At 40.0% G+C, this 27696-nt stretch overlaps 1 protein-coding gene across 1 annotated transcript in view; it reads right to left on the reverse strand.

The window, feature by feature from the left end:
- Positions 1-437: 437 nt before the first annotated feature.
- The window catches only part of ntrk1 (neurotrophic tyrosine kinase, receptor, type 1), a gene marked incomplete at both ends in the record, with an annotated part of 31061 nt that continues 3802 nt past the window's right edge, over positions 438-27696 (reverse strand). Inside the window, 15 exons of the mRNA XM_080039070.1 lie at positions 438-623; positions 3040-3198; positions 4767-5007; positions 8202-8374; positions 9105-9235; positions 9733-9888; positions 11300-11402; positions 11494-11552; positions 12719-13051; positions 16066-16204; positions 17191-17333; positions 17843-17997; positions 20592-20660; positions 23866-23937; positions 25243-25317. Of these exons, the coding sequence (XP_079895196.1) occupies positions 438-623; positions 3040-3198; positions 4767-5007; positions 8202-8374; positions 9105-9235; positions 9733-9888; positions 11300-11402; positions 11494-11552; positions 12719-13051; positions 16066-16204; positions 17191-17333; positions 17843-17997; positions 20592-20660; positions 23866-23937; positions 25243-25317 (2194 nt within the window). The remainder of the gene's footprint in view (positions 624-3039; positions 3199-4766; positions 5008-8201; positions 8375-9104; positions 9236-9732; positions 9889-11299; positions 11403-11493; positions 11553-12718; positions 13052-16065; positions 16205-17190; positions 17334-17842; positions 17998-20591; positions 20661-23865; positions 23938-25242; positions 25318-27696) is intronic.

Consider the following 27696-nt stretch of genomic DNA (forward strand, 5'->3'; position numbering starts at 1 on the left):
CAGCACAAGTGTTTTTGCGGTAGAGTCTTATAAAATATACCACAGCTTCAGATTTTCAGAGCCAGACAAGCCATCATCTGATATCACATTCGCAGCAACGTAAAGCCCATATACAGTTACTTCAACAATATCCATGCACGTCCCTCCATCAGGCTGATTCCCACTTCAGATAAAAAACATTGAACACTTTGGTAAACATCTGACAGGTTTCCAGAGAATGACGGGGCAGTAAACAGGGGGGGGGGGATGAGGAGAACTGAAGAGGTAAGGTCACTGTGGACCTGGGTGTCAAGGCAACTGAGAAATACATCTAACCTCAAACCAAGAGGAACCAGTTTAAAGTAATTACCCCTGATTCGAGAAATGGAATAAAATTAATTTGTTTTTGGTTTTAAAGGAAAAACCTTTCTGTCCCTGCTTGGTTACTTGGCCCCTCTTTAACCCAGGATATCCAGGTAAACGGGCGGGTTCTTGACCAGGCCTAGCAGACGGCTGTGGATGTCCTTGATGACCATCCTCTGCTGGGGCTCTCTCTGCCAGCAGCCCTGCATCAGCATGTACACCTCCTTGGGACAGGTGCGTGGCCTTTCCAGTTCCCGTTGCTGCGTGATGCATTCAATGGCCTGTTTGGGAGTGGGAATGAAAAAATCCAGGAATTAACAGGAGTTATGGTGGTGTATCTGTTTTCAATTACAAAAAGACATCCACTTAAAAACAGTTGTCTGTTGCCTGCTATGTACAGTTATCAGTTTTGCTTTGTATATCATATTACATTATATTTTTAAAATGTGCCACGGGCCAATCAATCAGTGTTTGACACCCCTGCACTAGTGGGTTAACTAAGAAATGCAAAAAATAAATAAAAATAAAATAAAAAATAAAAAATTCAAAGGGCCATATTACATTATCTTTTTAAAATCGGCCGCGGGCCAATAAAAAGCGGGCCGCGGGCCAAAGCCGTAGTTTGGGGACCCCTGTCTTTAACCATGCACTGCAAACTGACTTATTATCATTTCAAGTTACTTCAGCAAAAAAAAATAAAAAATCTAACTTGTTCTACATTTGTTGATATCAGGAAAATACTGATCTATACTGGATTTTAGAGATTTTAAACAACACCAAGTCTGAAGCCATAGCAGCTGACCTGAGGCTGTTCTCAATGATAAGGCTAACATTGTTATGATCCATCTGTTTTTATCGTCTTGTTTTGGTATGTTTCCCTGTGTTTTCTGTTTTACTTTGGTATCTCTGTCTTGTTTTTCCACATGGCCAAAGTAGGCTACTAGTACTAATGAGCTGATGATGGCAAAAGATGAAATGTAGGTAAAACAAAGTATTTTTTTGGAATGTGTCATCTGACGGATGATGATGCTGAACCTTTGGATCAATAACTTAGCCCTCCATTTTAAATTTCTCTCGCTCTAAATCCAATTAATTTCATAAACAAAAGAACTTGGATGTATCTAGATGTTTTTCTACCAATTCATCTCGCATAATTATCTAAGCTATTCAGACTATCCCCCAGGTAACCTACCCTTTACATTTGGCAACAGCAGAAGTTGAAGTTAACTGTAGAACCCTCATTTTTTTTTAATATGCTTTATTCAATGCCAAGCACGCCATAAAATATTTGATTCACCCATATTGTATTGAGGTGGCACAGAAAATTAAAAAAAATCTAAACCAGAGCGAATACAACCTAAGCTGACATTCTCACAGATTGTATTAAAATCACTCGAATCAGAGGATGCCGCACCAAGGACAAACATTGTTTAATAAACGGATGCTTTTCGACACAACAACCTTAGTGCCTACAGATTTAACCAATAAGTTTAAATTAATCAGGAGCTGCCAAAATATGAATAACCCCCAGCTCCGACACTAATGGTAAGGATGACTGATTGGGTTCACATGCTCTGGCTGCAGAGTGAATAAATCACTGTCGAGGATGAGAGGGAGGGTGTCGCCGCACTCTCCATTTGAAGGGGTTCCTGACTCAATCTTCTCACCCATTGTTAACCTCTGCCTGGTGCAATGAACAGAAGAGGCCTGTCAGCGCTAGGCAACTTCTAGCCTAAATTCTACTGTCAGTCAACCTCACAGCTCAACAACAAGAGGCTCATCATAATAAGTAATAAAGACCACCCAAAATGGCCCCAGTCACCAGGGCATGTCGGTGCAGTATTTTGGGGATGATTCCTCTTCGGTGTTTAGGCAACACGGTAATTTCACCTGTCCTTCATTGGCCGAGACGCTTTAGGGCTAACAAGGTTAAAGCTCATTGGCCCTGGGCAAAAATGAGAGCCAATGAGATTAGAATCGAGTGCCTGCGAAAAGTGATCTACCCTTCTCTTGAAATGAGAGAGGGTTACGGCCTGTAATAGCACCGCTGTGGTCACAATGGAGTCCCACTTCTTGGTGCTCGAGCTGTTAAGGCTAGACTGGACCGCCCTTAATTACTATGAATGCATTGATTAGTTTAAGATTGCAGGGCGGTGAGGAACTTCAGTAGGCATATAGCCCCGAGCTATCTATGTTGCTAAAATGTTTTGTTATCAGTTTAAGTTATTTTAAAGTGCCAAGTTATTGCAGGTTGACATTTAGAAACTTGTGCTAGTATACGTTTTTAAAAATCTAGACAATTTAACATTTGAATAGGTTTTTAGTGGCTGTAATCATAACTTTTATACCAGCAATGTAAATTTAGCAGCGAAAAGGTTGGTCGAGCCCCAAAACAGAGATAGAGAAGAGAATGACTTTTGGACAAAAATCCCCAGGTGGCCAGAAACAAGACTCTTAAGTCAATAACAATATTTTTCCAAAACTGCTGCTGGTAAATTGGTCGGTGACGTCAAGTCAATGTTACATTGAAAAATAGTTTCTGTTGCCCCCAGTTGGTGAAAAAAATATCGCAATCAGAGGACATGTTTGTGGGGCTGATTCCTTTGGTGATAAAACATCAACTAAACTGCATGAAGACAAAAATAAATTGTATAAGCTATACAGTATTTTGCCATCATATGTTCAGCCTCAACCCACCTCACTGTTGGACAGCTGGTACCAGGGCTGCTTGCCGTAGGTGAAGATCTCCCAGAGGACCACGCCAAAGCTCCAGATGTCGCTCTCCGTGGTGAACTTTCTGTACATGATGCTCTCAGGAGGCATCCAGCGGATTGGCAGCATGGTACGCCCACCAACCTGAGGGGGGGTAGACCAAGGTATGAATGTTTGCTCATTCTACTGAACAAAGCAGCAACATTTTATATGAAAGGGAATGTAAAACACATTATCCCTATTGCATAATGGAAGTGTTAAGCTGAATAATAGTCTACCATCTTTGCTTTGTTGGTTGGAATCATGCAGAAATACCATTTTTTGGTAACGCAGACGAGCTAATCTCAAACAGATTTCTATTCCTGTTCATCCTTGACCCGCCTGGAGGGGCAGCTTGAAATCGAAGCGAGGCAGACAATCGGGACAATGCAAGTTTTTTTTTTTTTTTTGATTCAGAGAGTTATATTTCAAAGTGAAAAAAGGAAAAATAAACTCACAGACACAAAAATCAGCTACTTGGTCTGTAATATCAAGGACAATTTCAACTTCTAAAGGAAATATTTATAATTTGAAAAAAAGGCAACTACCTTTACAAACTAGCTGATCAGCATCTAAATGAGGTTTATTATAAACATTCAAGGAATTTGAATTGAGTCTAGTTTTCAGCATTGCTCAACACTCACAGTGAGAGTTGATGGTTACTGAAAGATACAACTCAAGGTATGATCCTGGACCTAACCATATCTCCACAACGACACATGAAAATGGAAGGCTCTGTCCTCTTATAAGAGCGGCCGAGAGTAAACGCTGGCTCCAATTGGTAACCATTTTTTTTTTCAATTTTGGACAGCCTTGCAATAACACAATAAACCTAAGTCAAATTTGATCTTGACTGATACTCCTTGAACACTAAAAAGATGAAACTTGGAGTTCAGCAGTTACGGGGTTAAGGGATCAAATTAGTTGTTTATCCTGTAATTTTTTTGGTAAAATGTTTTAATTATGTTATTTAAATGTTGTATTTTTATCCATGTTTTAAATTTGTTCCTTTTATTTTTTGTATTTGTATTCTTTATTTGATTTTAACCCTGTGAAGCACCTTGAGTGGCCCTGTGCCTGAAATATGCTTTATAAATAAAATTGCCTTGCCTTGCCTTACTCTGTAGCAAAATATCACCTCTCAAAGGGTTTGTCAAATTTATCACGACACCACCTTAGTAAAGCAAAAATGTGTTGCCGGTCACTGGGTTGCTTCTAACTTGTCACTATGAGCAAAAAGCAAATAGAAGATTATTCAATTGGGCCATTTTCCAGAGAAACCAGGACATGTTTTCAGAAAGGTGAGTTTGCCTGTGTGTTTTCTTTAAGGGCTTTGAGCTCCACAAACTAATTTTCATTCATTGGGGTAGCAGCAGAAATCTCACAAATGTGGACACATAAATTCAAAACTATTCCCAACTTCAGGGTATTGGTAAATCGGCTGATCTGATCTAGAAAAAGAACGCCCTAGTCAGTTTTCATGACGGAACGTAAAGGTGCAGTGTGTGTAAAGGGAATTGCAATGTAATTGTAGAGGAGGGCTGGACACGGAGCGTTGCAATCTATAACTTTCAACACTAAATGAAGCCAAAAAACTCCTATTTTATATACTGTACCTTTTTTTTAAACCTAAAAAAAATGCAATCCTTTCTTTTCATTCTCCAGCTACTTACCCGATAGTAATCAGTGCTGTAGATGTCTCTGGACATGCCAAAGTCTCCAATCTTGACCACCAGTCCTTCCCCCACTAGACAGTTGCGTGTGGCCAGGTCGCGATGGACAAAGTGCAGTGATGCCAGGTAGACCATGCCAGAGGCGATCTGGGCCGCGATCTGCAGCATCTGAGGCAGAGTGAGCTGACCCAACGGGGGCATCTTAGTCTCCTCCAGGATACGAGCGTCTGGACCATGAGCTCTACAGGTAACACACATGGGGACAGTACATCTTAGTGCTATTCCTGCTTCACTAGAGACATGACAGGGACATATGGGATATTTGGGGAAAATTAGACCATCCTTTATTTAATTGAAATAACTTGTCAGAATACTTAATTACAATTAAGAGTCCCAATCCCAAAATCTTTCTTAAAGTGGTTGCGTGGAGCTTTCAGTTTGTTGATTCTAGCGCCCCCTTTGGAAAAAAGCGGTAGTGTTGTTACGACAAAGCGCTGACGGCGTGTGCATTTGTTTAAGAAGCGAGTGAAAGAGAGACCGCAGATGCTTCGCAATGAGGTTGTGTATCTACATGTGACTATGTAAGATTGATTATGGTATTATGACAATGCCGAAGCAAAGTACATATGATTTAATACCTTTTTAAACCCTTAAAAACACAGGTTTATGTAAAAAATAGCATCAGCAAAATGTGCTTCAAGTAATGTAAAGTAAAAATAATTGTTCTTCAGAAAAATGGTCGCTGTCAGTGATATTAGATTAGGTTTATGTAGTAGCAGCATTTTACTATAGCTGTTTGAAATATATAGCTGGATTTAACTCATTTCTATACAGTTGGGTAGTTTTGTCCAGTAAGTCTTTAGCTAGCGGTTCTGCTATTCATAAGGGTCAGAAGATAAATCTGAGGGGTTATGTGATGATTCATGTGAGAGAAAAGTACAAAACAAAACTGCTATACAAATGAGTATTTCAATATTTTTTTGCATTTTTCTTTCATCTATCTGTGAAAGGATCAATAGCCCGAGTGAAGAGAGAAAATGTCTCATCCAAAACATGACAGAAAGGGTCCACATACACACTTTTAATTTGTAAGAGGGTCACAAGCCAAAAAGCTTACAAATCAACGGTTTATTATTAATCAATGCTCTTTTTCAAGTTTTGTTTTTTACAGATCCTAAATAAAAAACGTATTGATTGTAAACCCTTTCATTTAATTTCCCACACTAAACTGCTGTGAGGGTGGTCATTGGTGATTTTCCTTTCAGATGAATTGGTTCAAGGCGCAGTCGGCTTCTGAATATCTGAGTGAGGGGTCTTTTATGTTCATGTCGAATCTGGTTGGACTTGAAGCATTATTAAAGAGTAAATGATTAACCCATTAGTGCAGGGAATTCTGGATGAGAATGATGAGGACGAATATGTCATTTCGTTGCTTATTTAAAACTCCTTTTTTAGGTCAGATGTGTTTTGTAATGGTCCTTTTGTTATGCTAGTTCCACCTATCGGAGCTGGTAGATGACAGAATAGTGTTCTGATTCGGAGACGGGAATTTGTTTTTCAGGGTTGCGGGATTATAATCATATAAACGGAATTGGTTTAATTTTGTCCACCGTTAGCTGAACTCCTGACTACTGTGAAGTGTAAATGAGGCTGTATGAACACATATTATATATTTCCATTTGTAAAGAACTCAGCGTCCTGGCCTCTGCTGCTCTGCCCTCTTTCTATTGGCTGTTCATATTGGAATCGGGGCTCCCAATATGTTGGTAACAATGGCATCAACCTTGGGTGACCTGAAGGACAATGACCTCAGCATGCAATCTGCAGATTGAATATTTCTGACATACATGAGCTCTTGAGAGCATTACAGACATGGTCGGCGTGACCACGCCATAATAAAGCCATTTAACATTGATGGTTAATAGAAAACATAAGGCTTGTAATACGCCTACAATGACATTGATTTGCAATAATGCAATTCGGAGATGCAGAGCACATTGACTCTGGGTTGTTCTTGTGTATCATAAACACCCACTCTTATGTCTCACTCCGGCCCAAATGAGCAAATCACTGATGATGTGTCTCCATCCATCCTAATATCTCTCCTCTCCACTTTGTCCCCTCCTTACAAAGGAAGTTGTCTATAAAATCACTATTAGTTTAAAAGGCAGGTGGCAGGGTGGGAAAGCAGCTGCATTGTGGGGGCCCTCAGACGTTTCTGCCATTCTGTCTGCTGGAAATGCGATTTCCATCCATTGGTGAGCATATATCTCAGGCAAAGTCTGTGTGCGACTGTCTGTTTGTGTGTTTTCATCCCCAGCCTGTCTCCCGTGGAGGACACCTGGCACACAGCATCCACTGCGTCTGCTCTAATAGTGTTGTCAGATGGCTTCCCAGGTGCAAAGTGGGCTCTAATAGGTCAACACTCTCTCAGTCCTCAGGGACTTCGTCGGCTCCCTCCATTCTGTTTATTATTATTGCCATTATTATCATTACGATTTCAATGCTTGAAATGGTATATTTTAAAGCTTTTCCGTCACCACGTTGTAAAGCATGTCAAGTGTTTATCATGAACTCATGTGCTTCTGCGTGAGTCGGATCACATTAGTTCAGCGTGCGCTTCAAGGTAAATTGTCCATTTGTGCTTAAGTGCTGATTCTGTTTATTTACTGTGTCTATCAGTACTCAAATAGCATCCTGCCACATTTGAAATTCACTCCATTTGCCATTATAATGTGAGGACAAGATGTAAATAATATATATGATGCATTTGCACCTTGCCTTGGATGAATTCTAGTTTATATTTCTGATTGACTGATCACTTCCTGTGCCATCGGGTGGATATTAATTGTAAGTGTTGGAGAAATAATAATATATTTTTGTTATATCATAGCTAAATTTAAGAAGTGTTTGAGTCACTGTGACAGTGGGAAAATGACCTTTTAATTTTTGATTTGTAAACCAAGACATGTTCAAATGACTTGTCATTCATCTAGGTTCCCAAATAGTCTAAGCTCCTTGCAAATAGGTCTTTTAAGACCTTTAAGTACAGGGATGGAGGAAACTCAGTGGCATCAAAAATAATTGTGCCTTCAAGTACAAGCCCTTTCCTCATGCATGCATGTCTCCTCTTCATACATCTTCTACTCAAACACTGTGAAACCACACAGTCCACCAGGGTCAGCTGAGGGGGTTCAGTGTGTAAGCACACATGACATGAGGTTTGACTGGTGGTAGCACTGTGGCTCACAAAGCAGCAGCTTTTAATAAAGGATGTTGGATGCCAATTAGGCAAACCTCTTATATAGGCTTAGACATATATATAAGCAAAATACTGTGAAAAAACTAACTACTGTTAGGATCGTTATTTTGTTCAGCAGTTGTGGCCATTGGACTGGTGACCCACAGGCCATCATGGACGTGTCCACCACTCACCTCAGAAAGCGGTTGAGGTCTCCGTGCCTCATGTATTCAAACACCATGGCCAGCGGCTCTCCGTCCGTACACACGCCGTAGAATCTGACAATGTGCTGGTGTTGGAGCACAGTCAGCAGCTCCGCCTCCCTCTGGAAGTCCTGCCGGGTGGACTCATTGGCGTCCTTTAGACACTGTGACCACACAAGCAAAAGGGTGTGTGTGTGTGTGTGTGTGTGTGCATTAACATTAGTATGCTGTTAGTGATTGGGCTTAAAGTAAAAGTAAACACCATAAATCAACGGCGGTAAAAGCAGCCAACTGTGTAATAAAATCTAAGTGTGTGTGTGATAGAAAATAAAAAAGTAAAGATGGCGTTACGGAGGATTTGTGTTTTACAGTATGAGTGATGATGTGTGGCAATAAAAGCAAATGTCAGATTAATGGGATGATAAATCTGAGCCAGAATCATTGTCTGTTTTGTTTTTTTATTCGCTGTGGTTTGCATTAACCTATTGTAACATGAGCTGTGTATTAAAACCACCTGACTGTCCTCGACCAAAGATCTCACTCTGAAACCGCAAGATGTAATTTCAGTATAGGGACGATTTAAGTATAAGTGCAGTGTACTTACTCCTACACTTGTTGGTGTGGCATCAAGTAGCTTCAATGACTACTGTTATTTAAGTATTTATTTCTCAGGCATTTATTCTCCTTTGTTTTAATGCATTGGAAATATATGATAGTGATACTAGGGCTAATTGTAACAATAGGCTCATTTTGACTTTGCTGCTTTGACATTCAAGTGGACAGCTGACGGGGTTTCACTAATGCTGAGAAAGTTTAGAGGGAGAAATACCCACACTAATGTTGGCAAGTTCCTTTAAGACAATGGAGAGTAAGTGACGTTGGATATTCACTCACCTTGATGGCCACCAGCATCTTGTCGCTGTCCGGGCTGAGATTGGCACACTCTGCCAGGTAGACTTTGCCGAACGCCCCCTCCCCCAGCTCCCACTTCAGCACAATGTCCTTCCGCTTGATATGCTGGACACCTGGCCATGAAAACATCTTATTAGCACCTGAAAGTTAATTTGAGTTCATAAGGTTAACTTTGTCGTCCCTTATGAAATCAGCAGATGAAAAAACAACAACTAGACATTCAAATTTGACAAACATCAATCATAATTAAAAGGTGCTCCGAGGAACTTTCAGTTTCCTGTCTAGTCTTGCACCCCCTTTGGACAAAAGCGGTAGTGTTTTTACCACGCCAGCTCTTGTTCCTGGTTGGGCGTACCCATGACAAAAGCTATATAAAAATAGCATGCTTTGTTGGTCTCGTTTGCTGTTACATGACATTAATGCTCATCAGAGGAAAAATGAGACCGTTTCAGAAATATTTAAAAGTTCATCGCAGCACTTTTTTTTTTTTTTTTTTTTTTCAAGCAGTGACCAAAACACTCTCCATTAGAAAGAGCTTTGCGTCAATTATAATACCATCAAATAAGACTGAATTTCTGCAGGAATATTTGGATTCAGAAGTGAAACTCACACATGTCTTTCTCCTTGATGATGCCACAGAAGTACTGTGGATTCTCCACAAAGCTGGACAGACCGGAGTCTTCGTCTGAGGAAGGCGGGCTGGTTCCAAAGTTCATGAAACGTAGCGACACGGCCAGGTCGTCCTCGGCTCCCAAAACTGATGATCCTAATGACATGGGGGGAAGGAGATGCAAACAAGCAAATCTCAGCGATAGCTAACACCTAATCAGCCTCAGACTATTTATGATTGCAGAGGCCATCAAAAGAAGCAATTTAGAACCCATATTTTTCCCCCCTTCATTCGAGGAATCGACATTACCGACTGTTGGTACCATGGTGACGGATGATGACGAGCGCCTAATAATCACCATCATCAACAACAACCGTGCGGCAATCAGGGCTCCCGGCCGGGCTAAAAAAAATGACCACATAGGAAGGACTGAACGCTTTGCTGCCCCTGAATACAGTGCGTATTAGAAGGCGAACAAGTGGGGCCCAAATTGTAAAAAGCTCCACTCAGCAAGGCAAACCACAGAACCCCCAGAGTCCAACACGGTAGAAAATGGAACAACAAAGAGAGAGCGCACAGAAGCGATGGAGGAAAGGAAAGAGGGAGCAGGGTCCACTTAGGTAATCAGGCCCACTTAGGCACTTTGAGAGTGAGAAGGGTAGATGTGTGTGTGTGTGTGTGTGTGTGCGTGTGTGGGTGGGTGTGGGTGCGTGGTTGAGATTGTGTGGGTGGGTTAGGGGGTATGTGGTCCGAGCGGAGCTATATCACGTCTTGCTGTTCTTCCATCCATCCATCCATCCATCCTCTTTAATGGCCCCTCACCACGTGGCGGTGGCCAAGGGAGGTGTCTGCCGCCTTTCTCGTGCAGTAATTAAGGCACTTTAGCGCGGTCGACACAGCGGCTGCCCGTGTGCAAACTTACAGCTCAGTGGAGACCCTATATTAGTCAGTCTCTGCTGTGCATTACCTTCAGAGAGCCTGACAGAAACATCGGAGATTTGAAACAATAATTTGGCTCAACCTTTTGATAACAGCTCACTCCAGTTCGCCTATATACGTCGTCTTCTGGTTGTATTTCTGGGCTGAAACAATGTAATTTACCAGGTGGGAGTCCCTTTTGTATAACACTAGCACAGCATGGCAATGTAACAGATGGATAAAGGTTTGAAATACAAATTATATGAGCGCAATGGAACGTCACATCACACAAGTCACTTTCGAAAATAATGTCCTTCTCGGAAAGTTTTTTTAAATTTTTTTTCTTAAATGAAATCTTGAGTTTCCACAGGTTTAGCTCTCATTGCCTCAAAGTTGACTTGATGAAGACTTTTCCAATAGAGTGTAAATTGAGTATTTCATGTTTCGACTACATATCGAGATCCGATGTGAAAAGGTCTGCCTGATGCTGCTTTTCATACTAAGATAGGATGGCTTCAAAGAACAGATTAACATCACGAGTAAGACATAAGAGTCAGATTTAAAAAAGAGAATAAGCGAATTTCCCCAAAATGTCAAACTTTTGATTTATCAAAGCATGCAGTAAATGAAACTATATGTATCAACTTACGGTGAATCCCAAACTTTGAATTCTGGCCACACTTGTTAATGACCATTATCATGATGAGCAGGAAAGTGCAGGCGAACACAGCCAGGCCCACAGCCACGGACACCTGTGTAGAGCAAAGACGCACTGCCATGAAGTCACACTCGATAACAATACTGAAGTTCATCATGTTTGTATGAGTGACCACGCATACGTACCACAAACACTCGACTCTCCGCTTTCTCCGTGACGTCCATTTTGGATCGGTTTGTAGGAACTATAGGAGAAGGAAAGAGATTTATTAAAAGGACAAACTTTAGGGGAATTTTTGGAGATTTTTAGGAGAGTATAAAAAGCAATGGAAGACTTACTGGGAGCGTCATCAAGGACTGGTATGTAGGGAACGAGAACACAAACACATTCGTGAACACAAATGACACAGAACCAGAGATGCAACCTGTGCTCATCAAGGTGAACTGACCTAGTTAGCGTTAGCGACCAATCAAACATTCCCGAGCACGTCCTGATTTCATATTAACACTTTTGTCTGAAATACGCATCGGAAATTATTCTCAAGAAACACTTTAGACATCCTGTGTACAAATGTTACAATTCAATCATGCAGTCTATAGTGATATATAGCGACTTGCACTATTTGTGTAGAGTATATTTCTGAGCGACAACACCGAACAGCGTATTGTATATTAAATACAAATTGATAACTCAAATGAAGATGATATCCTATCCTTGGTCTCTATTTATACATTCTATTTTGTTCAATTCATACTGTTTTATTTGTAGCCTTTGTACTTAGTCTATATTACACACTGTCTATCTATCCATCTTTCCCTCCCTCCCTCCCTATATCATCTAACTGTGACATACAGAGATATTTAGACCTATGGTTTGATTATATTAGACTGAACGTGTTTGCTACAAATTGAGTGTTTTGAGACCTGTGCAGGGCCCAATTGATTCACGAAATATTATGTTCACACATTATGTGATGTTTTGAAAATATAAATATTCAACACACTTGGACAAATCAGTGTGTGTTTGGTGCTATTTGCTGTTCCATACAACTCCGTATACAAATCTAGGAATGTACAGCCTGTCTCCAATCTGTAAGAACATATCATTACATGTTCCATCAACTTATAAATTACCTTCTAAATAGTCCTCGTATTCCAGAGTCGCTCAGGAACTACTTATCAGCTCGTTTCTTATGTGTTCCCCCTTTTTTATTGCTTTGTAACGACCCAGTTTATTGTGGCCCTTATTGCAAAGTGTTACAGATTAATCAAGTTGTGTTGAAATCACAAGACATTTCACATCCCCTTTCAGCTTTTCTTAATGGCCTCACTCTATTATCTCGTTATGGGGAGGGGGTGGGGGTGGGGAATACTGCCCGGAACAAGCATCCTGCAGTTTCAGTAAACTCACCTGGAATTATCCCCTCTGGATCCAACGGGTCGAAGGGATTGTCCATAAAGGTCCCATTGGCAGTGGCGGTATCCCTCCCCAGTCTGTTCTGCGCTATGAGGGTGTAAAGGCCGTTGTTGATGTGCGTGGGCTTGTTGAGCATGAGACAGCCGTGTTTGACCGAGCCGTCCCCAGAGTCGGGGATGAGCTGGGTGTATATGTATTTGTTTTCTTGGATGGGTGTTCCCTCGTAGAGCCAGGTGATGCTCGGTTCGGGGTTGCCGTCCACAGCGAAGGGGAAACACCAGTGGTGCTGCGGTACGGCGTCCCTCAGGAAGTTGATTTTTACCGGAACTGTTGGGAGACGACAGAGGGGAGATGACTATATTTCTTTGGCTGGTAGATTGCTACTGATTTGGTGTTTTTTGAGCTGGAATGTCAACTCAATAGTGAAGACATGGCAGGCAAAAAAAAAAATGTTTTCAAGCACTGGTCAATTTAGATTTATTTGGCTATTTTCTCCTTTAACATGTCTTTTTTTCATACTAGTATAAATAAAAGGTCCAACATGTACATTGAGGTGTTTATTTGACTAAATCTTATCTGTTTGCATCTGTATATTTATCCAAACAACTATCTTTAATGGCCATAATCTTGAACTTCTAAAGCACTTACATCAACTAAACTTTCCGTAATTATTCTAAGCACCATTCTGCAGGCTATTGCAGAAGGATTTGTTTATACTGTATATTGTAAATTGTCTGATTATGATACATGTTCTTCTTAAAAACATGACAAATAGATTTTTAAGACCTGTACTTAGTATTTTTTGATTTATAAAATGACAAAAGGCTCTATCCAAAATCTGTTCTTTGAAAACTTTGAACTCTTATATGTTGTAACCATCAACCAGTTTGCTTAGCTGCCTTATTACATAGAGACTGGAAACAGGGGGAAACGGCTAGTCTGGCTCTACCTAACAACTCTCCTGTACCAGCACTTTTAAAGCTCCCTTTGGAACAGGGCCAGGCTAGTTTTTCCCCCCCACTGTTTCCATTGTGTTAAGATATCTAAACCCCTCTGTCATATGCTAAAGGCTGAATGCTGAATGTGCAACTTGATCATGTGCAACACAAAATCAACGGTCGGAGAAGCGCCCCACAAACACACACACACACACGCACACGCGCAAGTTCCCATTTGAGTTTCCATGAATCGATGTTCTCCATCTACACTGTAAAACCTGTGTGCTGACCTGCTATGAATAATGAATCCTGGTCATCGTCGTGCCCCCCGACCACAGAAGCTACCTGGAAGCCCGACTGAACCGGGAATTTACAGGAAATGGCCCTCGTTTAGATCGAACAACGACTCTCAAGTGCAGAGACCCCTCCGTGCTGCACAGGCCATTTTAACTGCTCTTAACCCATGACCCAGCCTCATAAGAGTGCTGTGCTAAGGAGATACCGAGACATTTGGCTCCGACTTATACCCAGGGCTCACTGAAGTCTGTTACACTGAGTGAAAAATTTGCACTGTTTATCACATTTAACTAATCATCCATTAGCGACCTCTATTAACCTCACGCAAGCCATTTCACTGCAGGGGATTACAAAGAAAGGCTAGAATTATGTTTAATGAGCCTGACGCTTATCAAAAGGTCTGTGCAGAATTAGACAATGGACATTTAAAAAAAATCATGGCAAATACAAAAGATTATTCCTGGCATCAGACCAGGCAGATTCATCTTTAACTGAAGCCTTTGCATAACTACTTTACGGCAAGAAACTGCAGGCAAAAAACGTTTTTCTTTTCAGAACTGGTCAATTTTGAGAGTTTGTTTATTTCAGGTGTTTAATCAACTAAACCTTGTCTGTTTGCGTCTGTACATTTCCCCTGTACATCCATCTCTAATGGCCATTATCTCAACATTATTATTTTTTTAACAAAGTCTCAACTCCTAAAGCATGGAGTGTTTTTCTATTTATAAAATGAAAATGGCTGTGTCTAAAATCTGTTCAGTAAAAACATTGGACACTAGTATGTTCTAATGTTGAAAACATCGAGATTTCTGCTTTTGAAAGATTGCAAATTTGTTCAGAATTAGTTCGATATTTGACACATTTGCACATGTATTCAAACAATTCTTAATAAACATTAATCAACTGGCAAAGTTTCATGATAACATATATCAATATATATTGATCTAATGATCTAAATGTTTTACTCTATTCACCTGCAGCGTCTCTCCTTAACTGGAGCCTTTTGCATAACAAATATCAACTTTTGTAATGATGGATAACGATGAATCTCTGAATTTACTTTGTTTACTTCAAAGAAGAAGAAAAAATGACACTGCAAAAACAACAGGATTGAAAGAGAAGCCAGACGAGGAGCGTCATGAATCAAAGCCACTCAGCAGTAAACACCCACTGTTCTGGGCGGTGATTAAGAGTAATTAAAGGGCTGGCGGTTAACGCGTGTCCGTCCACCAGGGGGGCTGATGTTGATAGATTAGCTCGCTCTAACGCATTTACAGACTGCCAATCACTGCAGGATGAAGCGGTTTTCCGGAGTAGGAGGCACAAGTCCATTAGCACAGCCTGCACAGGGCTCAAATCAGATCTTAGCGCGGGGGGGGGGGGGTTATCAGCCCCCATTTTCCTGACGTTCATTATCTGTCCCTTGATGCTTGTGCATTTGGCTTCAGCTGATTGGCGCCCCCGCTCTTTTTGGGGCCTTTTATTTTCTAATGAGTGTCATTGAGTTGGTGATATATGATATTGTTTGGCCAGTAGACTTTTTTTCATTTTTTTTCAGTAATGTATCACTAATGCATCTGACTGTGGGGCCACTGGGTGCTGTCATTCCTCGCCCGGTGTTCCTCCTTGCTCAGTGCTTTCCAGATACACTAATGCATCGGGGAAGGAGAAAAACAACAGTAAACCTCCTGGGTCAAACTGTAGCTGTAATTCAGAAGTACGGGTGTATATGAGGAAAAGGGAGTTCTTTAAGAGCACTCTCCTTTTCTGTCCTCTCATTGTATCCCCCTGCATTAAATGACAAGCCATACCTGCAGCACTTCACTCATATTATTTTAACACTTCTCAACCGGTTCGCCAGAGTGAGTGGCAGATGACAAAGAGCTCCATTGGAAGCGTGGTGGGCACATACATAGAAGGGAGCCATTTAAAAGAAATCAGTGCAGTGCAATTTTTTCTTTTTTTTTCTTCTTGCTGTCCACCCTGCCTGCACTAGAGAAACGGCCCCAGTGTGCTCTCGCCCTAACCTCCATTAAGAACCGACAACTCGTACTGAGCCTGTGTGCTTTCAAGAGTGTATTTTTTTTTTTTTTGCAGGGCACTTACACTCAATGTCCAATTGTACCACCTCCTCCCCGGGCCCAGCTTGGTTCTCGGCCTCACAGGTGAGGTTGTGTAAGTTGTCACGGGAGGAAACGTTGGAGAGGTGAAGGACCAGTTCTAATGTGGAGCCCAGGATTGTCTCCTGCAGTAGCACACACACACACACAAAGAGAAAGAGAGAGACAGAGAAAGGGGGGGGTTAATGCACCCGGGTCACACTAGATCACTTAGAGCTGTAGCAGGTTAGAGGCATGAAGTGGGATCCAATTTACTATGCTGTAGATCAATAGATTGCAGAACCAAACTTTATTTATATAGTTTTAAGCACAGCCCGGTGAGAAAAGCAGAAAGTACAGGAAACAGTAAAGTAAAATAAAATCGATAAATTGAAAGTTACATATGCGTATTAAATTGTCTTTTGTAAGATACTTGATAAGTGAAATGATATGTTTCGATACGTTTAAAAATATATATTTTTTTGCACTTCTTCCCACTCCTTTTTTGGACGTGTAACCCAAATCAGCATTTATCATTCATCTTTATATCGTTCTGCTTTCTATTTTATTCAAAATCATTATTTTCGGTATCAAGCTTTCTATTATCTGTTACGTGTTTGAAATTAATTTCAATCCAAATCAAATCGAATCAACTTTTTAAAGATCTACATGTGGGGGGCCAGTTCCAGCAGAAATGTGGCCTCAGACTGTTGTTGCTTGTGGCTGTATTTTTCGGAGTAGTTAAAAGCCAGTGAGAGAGAAAGTGCCTTTATAAGTTGAAAGCGTTAATAAAGTGAAATCAAATAAAAAGGTAGGGGGGATATTAGATATTAATGGGAAGCCTATTGAGCAAATCGACAGAACTTGGAGTTTTGGATCTAGAGACGGACAAGAGGTCTATTTGAGTGGAATATTTGGGCTGGGATGAAGAAGTCTGAAAGGATAAGGCTGGTTGTATTCTACATTTTTCTTACTGTCAACAAATCCCATTTAAGAGAGAGAGACCTAAACCAAAAGTTAGTGCATTTACAGGCTCTTAAGTATTTTGTCTTTCCCAGGTTTTGATCATAATTGGAATATGAAATACAGACAAGAAAATGCAATTTTTAATCTACTGAACATTCTTCATTACCTGGGTAAAGAAGCGAGAGTTGAGCTTTTCAGTTCGCCATCTCACATTGGGCGAGGGACTTCCTGTCACATGACACTCAAATGTCAGGTTGCCTCCTTCTTGGATCTTGCTATTGGAGGAGAAGATAGTCACCTCGGGCAGACCTGAGATCAGCAGAGGGGACAGGACGAGCACAAGGCAATGAGCACATGTTACGGTTCTCATTCCATTTAATTTAATTTTTTTATTTTTTTTGCAGTTTAGAGAAACAGCACAGGCCCAAAAACTCTCTCCAATGTTTCCTGGCAACAAGATGTTCTTACTGTATGTGATTAAAGCAACAATACTGAACCAATGTCTCCCCTGCATTTCACTGCACCTGCCTGTTATGTTTTTCTTTGAGTCTGCTGCGTCTTTTCCAAATATTCATTATGTCACATGCCAGGGAGAACAATTAAGAATGTCATGAGCTTTAGAATGAAATAATTTAAAAATCTGCTCGGATATTAAGAAGGAAAAATATAGTGAATTATGTAAATATGCTGTAGATCAGCTCCTCGTATTAAAATAAACAGAAACATTGTCTTGCACATCTTATTGCAAACATGCATTACTAATAACGGTATAGAGTTCAAAATGTAGTTCAGATATAACAAACGCAAGCCAAACTCACTGCAGTTCTGTATCACCAAAGTGTTGAGTTGAACTTCTTGATCATTGGAGAAACAGGACAACATTTGTGTGTCCAGGTCTCCACGGTCACTGTGCTGCCACTGCTGGAGCCAGTGGAGGTCACATGAGCAGACCAGAGGGTTGTCCCTCAAAACCCTGGGGACAAAATGGAGGACAATCAGCTCGGATGGAAAATAAGGTTATAATTTATTTTGACAAAGACACACGAAAAAGACAAGAGTTGCAACCATCAGTCATTATAGATACGATGTCCATACATATATTACCATGAACATCATATTCATGCTCTATATGTGTGTTTCATAATTTAAACAGCATTGGCTCACTTTATTGTATGAACACATTCTGAGCGTTTTAATTAGGATGGAATACATAATTAACAACAAATAATATGATCAGAAATATACTGCATACAATTTTGATTTCATAAATGCTTAAAGAATTCCTCCCTTTTAAATAGAAAATAGTCCTTCATACCTTTCAAACCTTTTTTCAATAGTAATTGTCTTTCTCTAGCTTTTGCTTAAAGTGCAAAAGTACAGGGAAAGCTCAATACTATAAGGCCGCAGGAACACTAAAAGATCTCCCAAATTAGATTGACCTATACAATTGTCGTATTATTATTATTATTATTACATATCTTTTGTATTTCAACCTGCCGTCTCTGTACTTTAAAGCACATGGACACTTAAATGTCAGCTGCAAGAACAAAAGCCTCTTTCTTTGTTGCAAAATCGTGTTTTTCACACACTTAAAAACACAGTGGCCATTGTTGAACAAAAATATAGACAATTTGTTCATTATCAAACTGTGTTTTCTGTGATCTAGGTTGGATATTAGGCTCGATCTTTTCAGTTCAAGCCAGCTTTACTTCCCTATGGCCAGGGTTACGCTAGTTAGCTAGCTAGGGGCCGATTTCAAATTTGCATCATGCAAGTGGGTTTTCTTTTGTTTTACCTTTTATCAAAACAAACAGATTTGCAACCTGAGCATGGAACCCTGTGCTACAAATTTGCAGCGTTGGAACGTGTGGCGACTTTGGCTTAGTGGCCACTTTCGGAACTGCAAGAGTCAACCACTCGCTCAGTACGACGTTTTCTTATACAATATTTTTAAAGGGAACAATTAAATGGATTTTTATTTTCATTATTGTATCTGAGATCTAAAGCCACTACGAGTAACATGGCACGTTGGCGGCCCCTTTGGACAAAAGCGGTAGTATTTTTACGATGCCAGCTGTCGTGAAGCTGTTTTTTAGCTCGTGCCGGGCGTGCGAGATTCAAATGATCAGGAAGCAATATAGAGCATGTCCGTGTGTTGAAAGTGTGAGGGCACCGGACTCTTTTCGGCTCCGTGAGAGTGGTTAGTGACACAGCATCAACTAATGCCAGTCAGTGCTACACACACCTTTGCAATGAGTTGATGCAGTGTCACCTCTCAGGAGCTGAAAGATTACGTGTCCTCACAGAAAGCGAATGAACGAGAGACGGCAGTTAGTATGAATCACGATGAGGTAATGTGTTTATGTTGTTGTAAATAATGACTATTTCAGATGAATAAGGGTCATCTGATGATGCTGGTGAGGCAAAGTAAACTTTGTTTTAGTAGGCTACCGCTCATTCATTTAGGAGTAAACACTGCAGTCTAATTCGCTCCCATGAAATTGTGTATATGTTGCTTGGCAATGCCCTCCCACCCGGCTATCTCTCCCTTTTAGCTTTTCTTCATTGCATTTTCTTTTTTTTCCTTTGATGTTTCAGCCCCGTTATCAGTCATTATGACGACAAACAACTGTCTCAAACAAGGCTCCCGCTCCCCTTCCCTGCGCCACAGTGAAATCTGCGACCAATACGGATATGTGACCATAGAGCCTGAACGCGTGAACCGAAAATCGGACTTGGTGTGCGACCAGACCAAAAGCAGTAATAAAAACTATATAAAAACGTCTTTCTTTGCACTGATGGTCTCGTTTGCTGTTAAAGGTAATTTATGATTATGTGAGGAAACATGAGGCTGTTTAAAAGATATTTAAATGTTACTCGGAGCTGCTTTAAGCTATTAAGTCCAGTAAATAGTTGTGCTGTTACATTATTTTTATACCATTCTTGTTTTCTGGAGTCAGCAGAAAGAAAGCCGGCACAGTCTCTAGAGGATCCTACTTTATCTAATTTAATTTAATTACATTTATTTAATACTTTAACACATTCGGGGGCGCCCTTAGCTCAGTTGTTTGGGTGTCCCCCCCATGGGCCTCGACCAGCAGCGGACCCGGGTTAGATTCCAGCCATGGGGCAGAGAGGGGAGTGACATGCAGAGAAAGACTGCGGTCTTTCTCTGCATGTCACTCCCCTCTCTGCCCCATTTCAACTCTGTCTCTACACAATATCAATAAAGCATAAAAATATCTTAAAAAAAATAAATAATAATTAACACATTCAAAATAAAATGACCAATTGCCAAATTTAAGGCAAACAAATGATGGATCCCATTTATAAAATATACTAGGCAACCAGCAGCTTTTAAGCAAGACCTAGTCAAACAGTTAATAACATTTCCAATGAATGAGTGAACTGGACACAGTGAAAGACTCAGTTTTTACGGAGGGATTGTAAAATGACTCCCTCCCAAGTTAGAGCCAGCTTACACCTCCTGGGAACCTATATATATATATATATACTGTATATCGTATATGAACGTGAGAGTCCTCATTATAATTTAAAGGGACTCACAGGTTGAGCAGTGGTAGAAAATGAAACACCCTCCAGGAGATGTGTTCCAACACGTTTGATGCCAGGTTTCTATGAGACAAAGAGAGAAAACACATGATATTGTCAACTTTTGCTTGGCTGTTCTATCATCATATAGTAGCCTATACCACATATCAGTTATTCAACCTATGTTGTACCATTAGTTCAGAAGATGTGGTACTTCTGCTTTGCCAATAATTTACTTCCCTAGTTGTTTTTTTTTAAGGCTTACTATTTGGACAACCTATTTTAACCGACTCGATGCATAATAAACTGTACATATTGTCATGCCGTATTCTCAAATACTGCCTTGAGAAATAGTATAAATCTTTCATAAACTATTCTCAGCCCGAAGAAAAATAAGTTAAAATGTCTTTCCATTTTTTCAATTGTCGTCATGTAGTCCTGTTCTGCAGTTGAGTCACGCTGGTATTTGATTGCTCTCATTCAGAGCAATGCTTACACCTGCGCTCAGAATTGCTCTCACTGGAGAACGTTAATGCATCCAAATGGGTTCTGATCAATTACCTTGGCAAGCATTTCACACCAGCGCCCAGGAGCTACATTCACCAACACCTCCAGCACACCTCCATGGGTTTGATTAGTATGCAGTACTTAAGGTGATTAGTCCAGAGCCGCAAACACTTCTCGGACTCGTCTACAAAGACTATAAATCCTTAAAAAAACTTCATTTTGGGTTAAACGTTTTCATTTGACTTGAGCCATGGTAACTGCGTGTGTCTATTGATGGTCAGTCAGTTTTTAGGGTTGATCCACAACTTTGGTCCAAACTGAAATATCTCAACAAATACGTGATGGATTGTCATGAAGTTTTGTATCTACGTTTATAGTCGACAGAGGATGAATCCTATATTGTATATAGTGATCCCCGGACATTTCCAATAGCACCACCATTAGATTGATATTTTGTAGCATCCAGTTCCTGGGTGGATTGCCATTACATTTTGTTCTGGCATCCATGGTGTCCTTGGATGAATTATCATGACTTTGGTGATCCACTGATGTTTCCTCTAACTCTACCAACAGGTCAATGTTTTAAACTATTCTGTAGAATATTTTAGCATCTACATGATGGATTGGCACAACATTTTGTCCATGCATTCATTGTTCCCAGAGGATGAATCCTAATCAATTGTGTGATTTGCGGACTTTACTCTAGCACTACTGTGGTGTTTAAATTCATGCTTGTTCGTTTGGCAGAACATATTTCAATAACTTTTGAAGATACAGTGTGTGCGTCAAACTTGGTAAACACATTCATGGCCACCTCTGGATATTTTGTAATCACTTTGATGATCCTCTGACTTTCATAGCACCAAAATGAGATCAAAATTCCGATTTTTTCCAGCTTTAGGTTTTGTTTGAATGATATTACCAAATACCCACAAAATGAATGCCATTCCCATCAGGTTCCGGTGTGCCTTATGTCTTGTGGTAACGATCAAACGTTAGCATGCCAACACGCTAATTTAAAGATGGTTAAAATGGTAAATACTTTGATATGAGCCACTAAGACTGCTGCAGACTCTACAACAGCAGCCACCCACATCTTAAAATTGTGTATGTCAGGCTATCATAATAATCCTGTGGTAGGGAATGCTATATATCCTTTTGTCAATCCTCTCAGGCCACTAGAATATCATCACAGGGGCTCTCACATGATCCTTAGACAGCCATGAACCAGGCCTGTAAAAAAAAAAAACTCCTTCAGAAGATGACAAAAAGCCACACTGGGGAGCACCGACATGGAAGCCAATACATATTCAGTCTGGCAGGGCCATGGGTTCAATTATTTGTTTTCCTTGCTCCCAAAAGTTCATGTCAGATGGGTTAGCCATTGGGGCTTATCCATTACCAGCTCGATTCCTGGCCACACACACACACAGGGGGGGAAAGTTGGGAATAGCGTCTCATTTTCTTTTTCCGTCATTATTAAGAACTGAATGCAATCTTATTTAAATACAACGATAGAATATCAGGAGGATTTGCGGATGAGGACAAAGGCAGAAGGGGAGAGTAAAATGTGCCCTGCTTAATTTGGTTATAGTGTGCCCCTCTCTTAAACTAAGAGATACATCTGTCACACAGAAGCCCCTATACTCCACCTAAACCTAGCCCAGCCTCTCCCCTCCACAGCAAAATATTGATTAAGTGATAATGGACCCTTAGTGGAGTGTATTTATTATGCATCAGTTGTCGATAATCCGCCAAAGTGAGCGAGTAAAAGGTGACTGGTGGATGTCTTCTCCAATTTCTCGAGCTCACCCCGCCCACCCCACCCCCCATATACCCCCCCATCCCATCCCTGGCCCTCAAAACCCGCCTGTCTTTCAGATAAACAACATGTCTCACATGCTCTGTAAAGCGATGGGGACATGATTGTAGCGATAAGAGTCTGCTGCTGATGAATAGACAGATTTGATGGTTCCAGTGGATAGGGCTCCATATGGTGTTATTTATTGTCGGGCCTGGATTTTGAGGCCAAACAATTCCCAAATACTGTATAAAGACTGAAAGAACTGACCTGAGTTCATTATTGAAATGGTTGCCATTTGTTGTTTCACTATGTTTCAAGTATGTGGCTGATTTGTCAGTGACATCAGCATTAATTGACGTAAGAGCTGCAGTTAAAGTTAATCTGCTCTTTTTTTTAAATGTTATAAATCAATGGTTAAGTCTACGCAATATCAGAGAATCAATTCTCATTACAATTTCCCAGAGCAGACAGTGACATTTTCAAATTCCCTGTTTGGTCCAACCAACAGTCCAAAACCCAAAGATAATTCAGTTTATAATTATAAAACTGAGAATAGCAGCAAATACTCATATTAGAGAAGATGGAACCAATACTGAAGTATGCGCATTTCTCTAAAATGGCTATTTTTTTTTTGTTTATTATGTGATGCTACATCACTAACATATAGATGGAAAATATATTTGACCAACTAGCCTATATTGACTTCCAGTAAATGCAATTTTTTGCTTCAGTATATTAAATAGTAGATATAAACAGATTCACACATTTACCAGATTTCTGAATTAACTATTCCAGCAAGAAACTAAGCCACTGTGATGTTGAGGAAATGTCGCCCTCACTTCATGTGACGTGTAGTATGTTATCAAAGGGGCCAACAGAGCACTGGCTGACTGACAACGACAAATAGGCTGACCCACACACAGGTCAAAACATGACACGAGGCAAGACAATCCTTTTGTACATAACAAGGACACTTACACATACTGGAGCTTGAGGTTTTGTTGGAAAGCGTTGGCAGAGATGAGCCTCAGCTTACATGAGGTGACTGTGCTGGAGAGGGGGAGAAAAGCACACACTGAAACAAATGACCAAATGAAGAATTGAAACTCATAAATAGGCTATTGACTGTTGTGTGAGTTTGCTCAAGCTAAATCTGCATTTTTAGTCAATTCACGGGCAGACTATTATTGTATCTAATAATCTATGTTCAATTAACATGTATAACTGAGAGACATAAAGGGAACGGAATAGGCTCAACATGTGCTAGACACAAGTTTTTAAAGTGAAATGCATGAATCTGGTGCACTTTGAGAGGGAAATTAAGAGGCTTAATCTGCAGAATTTTGTATGAAAAAAATTGGAGACACTGTGTCAGATGAATTAGAAGCTATTGGAGAAGGACACATGGATTTTCCATAATAATATTAATTTAAAATAAATTATTATGCAGGGTCCTCTGGGATGGGCTTGGTGCTCTTTTTCTTTTATGGGACATATTTCTCTGTAATATGAGTGCATTTAAATTATTTAAAAATTAAAAGGGCCATATTACATTATATTTTTAAAATGTGCCACGGGCCAATCAATCAGTTTTGACACCCCTGCACTAGTGGGTTAACTAAGAAATGCAAAAAAAAAATAAAAAAATAAAAAAAAATTTTTTTCAAAGGGCCATATTACATAATATTTTTTAAATCGGCCGTGGGCCAATAAAAAGTGGGTCGCAGGCCGCAGTTGGCCCGCGGGCCGTTGTTTGGACACCCCTGATCTAGGTGGATTTTTGCATGAAGCTTGTCCAAAACCAAAAGAGTAAGGAATTGATTAAAAAATTGGAATAACAATTGGTCGCCTACCAAGTCCAGCTAACTAGCTTACTGACTACAGGTGTAACCAAGATTAAATTCAAGGGCACACAATTGACTACCCTCTTCAATCAACTCATGTATTAACGTGACGTAATCTTTAATTGGTTAACTAGCAAGTGTTGATCTAGTCTGCCAGACAAATTTGCTTGAAATGAGACACATGCTCATGTCTATGTCTGTCTAGAATTAAGGATCCATTGTTTCAAAAGTTAGTAAGAGTTTCAAGTGTTAAATCTGCCACGTGATATCTATAAAGTGTGTTGACCAAGAAAAGTAAGCCTGAAGGACGCAGCACCAGTAAGTAGGGCATTGTTGCTTATTGAATTGTATGGAAATACATATAGGCTATTGAGACGTGCAAACAAACAGTACTCAGTGAACAGTGCAGTAACACTGTCAAACAATATGCTATCAGGAAGCATAAACTGTTGAATATGTTTCTTTGTCATAGAGAAGGTGGTCAAGGTTGTGTGATGCAAGCATTACTTACAGGTTCTTCAGCTCCCTGTAGTTAAAAAGATCAATGTCTGTTATGTTCTCCAGGCTTGCTTGATTTTCTATGTAACTGGAAAATTAAAAAAAAGAGGAGAGAGAAACGGATAGAGAGAGATAGAGATAATAGAGGGAGAGAGAGAGAGAGTTTTTCAAGGTAAATACATACATCTTGTTGACCTTGTGTTGTGTACGGCTTCAATTCAATGAAAATCATTTAAAACAGACAAAACAAATTCAAAACACTTGAATGAATTCCTTGACCAGCAGGAGCAACATACAAAACAACAAAGAATAGTATGTTATTGTTTGTGGCAGCCCACGCCAGGAACAAGACAAATACAGATTTGTGATTTGTTTTTGTGTAAGGGCAGTTTTGTACCCAAAACAGGACCACTAAAAGGTTCAGCAGAGAAATGCCAGGCTATTGACGACGACAATCCACGTTAACACACTGAAAGCAACAGAATTGAGTTTGTCACCTGTGTAAACTTTACGTCAATACTCAGCAGCTAATTACTCAAACCATTGACCCCTTTTCAAACGCATCATTATTTCAGAATTGGCAGAAACAACAGGAGAGAAAGGGCAAAAGAAGGTGGGTGGGATCCTGAAAATGTGAGCACGTTACATTGAGAGAGAAAAATAAAGTATAAGAAAGGATAGCATCCAAATTCAACCCAACCCTGACATGTGTCCGACCTCTTTCACATTCACCGAACAAACAGCAGAAAGCACAAACACATGCCTGGAAGTCCAAGGACCCACGAATCTAAAACACTCTTAATCTATTGCTCATATGGGATGTAAAATGCCTTAAAGCCTCTGGAAAACCTGGTCTAAAATAGTCCAAATCAATGTATGATATCAAAGTTGTGTGTCTCAATTAGCTTTTACAAAAATCTGAAATAACTAAAAAGTAAAAACTTCATAACATAAATGTTTAGTATTATTAAACTTTTTTAAAGACCCATGTACCCGTATATAAACATTTGACAAGACTGTGTGTATGTGGCCATATTAAATGGTCTACATAGCAACAGATTGTTTTTATAGAACGTTCAGGCAGAGACCTGCCCTGATTGGTCCAAAATACTTGTGTAATAAAAACAAGAGCATAGCCCGCCTCATTTAAACAGAATTTCTTAAAGTTTATAAAACCTGGGGGCGCCTTTAGCTCAATTGGTAAGGCGTCCCCCTCCCGGGCCGGGCCCAGCAGCAGACCCGGGTTCGATTCCCACCCGCGGTCGTTCTCTGCATGTCACTCCCCTCTCTGCCCCATTTCACCTTTGTCTCTCTGCAATATCAATAAAAAGCATAAAAATGCCCAAACAATATCCTAAAAAAAAAAAAAAAAAGTTTATAAAACCTAAATGACAAAATCTTTCATTTGGATTGACACTCCCCAAATTAAATAGCAAGAAGGATTTTGTGGATTTGGGTTTACAGGGGCTTTCATTTATTGCTCATATGGGCCAAGAAAATGCTTTAATAGATCGTAGTTACACGAGGCTGATCGGAAAATTATTTTCCAGATATGGCCCTCCTCAGAATTACTTGTGAGCTGTAGATCAATTCAACACTCAACAGCAAGGACAGCAATCTCTTTTGATGAGAGGTTTGAATAGATGGCTTGATTGGACCTACCAAGGATCTCGGTTCACCTCATTTCCTCCTATATATATGAATGTTGTCCTTCTAGCTCAGGAGGACACTTTTTTTGATGGGATTCAAATAACGAAGGATTTTATCAAGGTGAAGGTCTTCAGCCCTCTCTTGAACATTAGCAGAACATCCTTGGGAAAAACTTTCCTTTCTTTAAATGAACCAAACAATCATAATATACGAAAATAAATACTAATAACAATTTCAAAATAACATTATCAGTAGACTGCCTTGAGGGGACCAACATGAAGGGCAACTGGAACAATAATACTTAAGACATGAAGCTATATTGAAGGCAAATTAAACAAGTAGTTAGGTGAAGTCTAAACTGAAAGCAGGATTTCATTTGAACAACAGTAAACTCAATAAGCACTTAGTTGTGTTAATAAAACAAAACGTACTTTCAATTCTATGTCCTTCGGTTATTTATCTTTAAATATTAAACTTACATTTATTTTGCTTCTTTAATTTGGAATAATGATAGTCTTGTTCTAGGCTACTTTAGAGTACTCAACCGAGTTAGCATGGCACTCCTTCAACATTTGACTTGCAATGGGCAGTTTATACAGAGTTTATTATATATATATATATATACAGTATATACTGTATATCACAATGATGCAGCAGATCCAGATCACACATTCTTCGTTCTTGTAAAAACCTGGTGCCTACAGTTGGTTGTCATTAAAGGTGTGCCAAAAGCGTATAATGTAGCCAGACTTTGAGTCCACAGAACTAGTGACATCACTAGAACATTTTATCAGAAACATTTTTACATAAAATAGTT

This window comes from Ammodytes marinus, assembly GCF_949987685.1.
Source record: "Ammodytes marinus genome assembly, chromosome: 13".
Classification (NCBI taxonomy): Eukaryota; Metazoa; Chordata; class Actinopteri; order Uranoscopiformes; family Ammodytidae; genus Ammodytes; species Ammodytes marinus.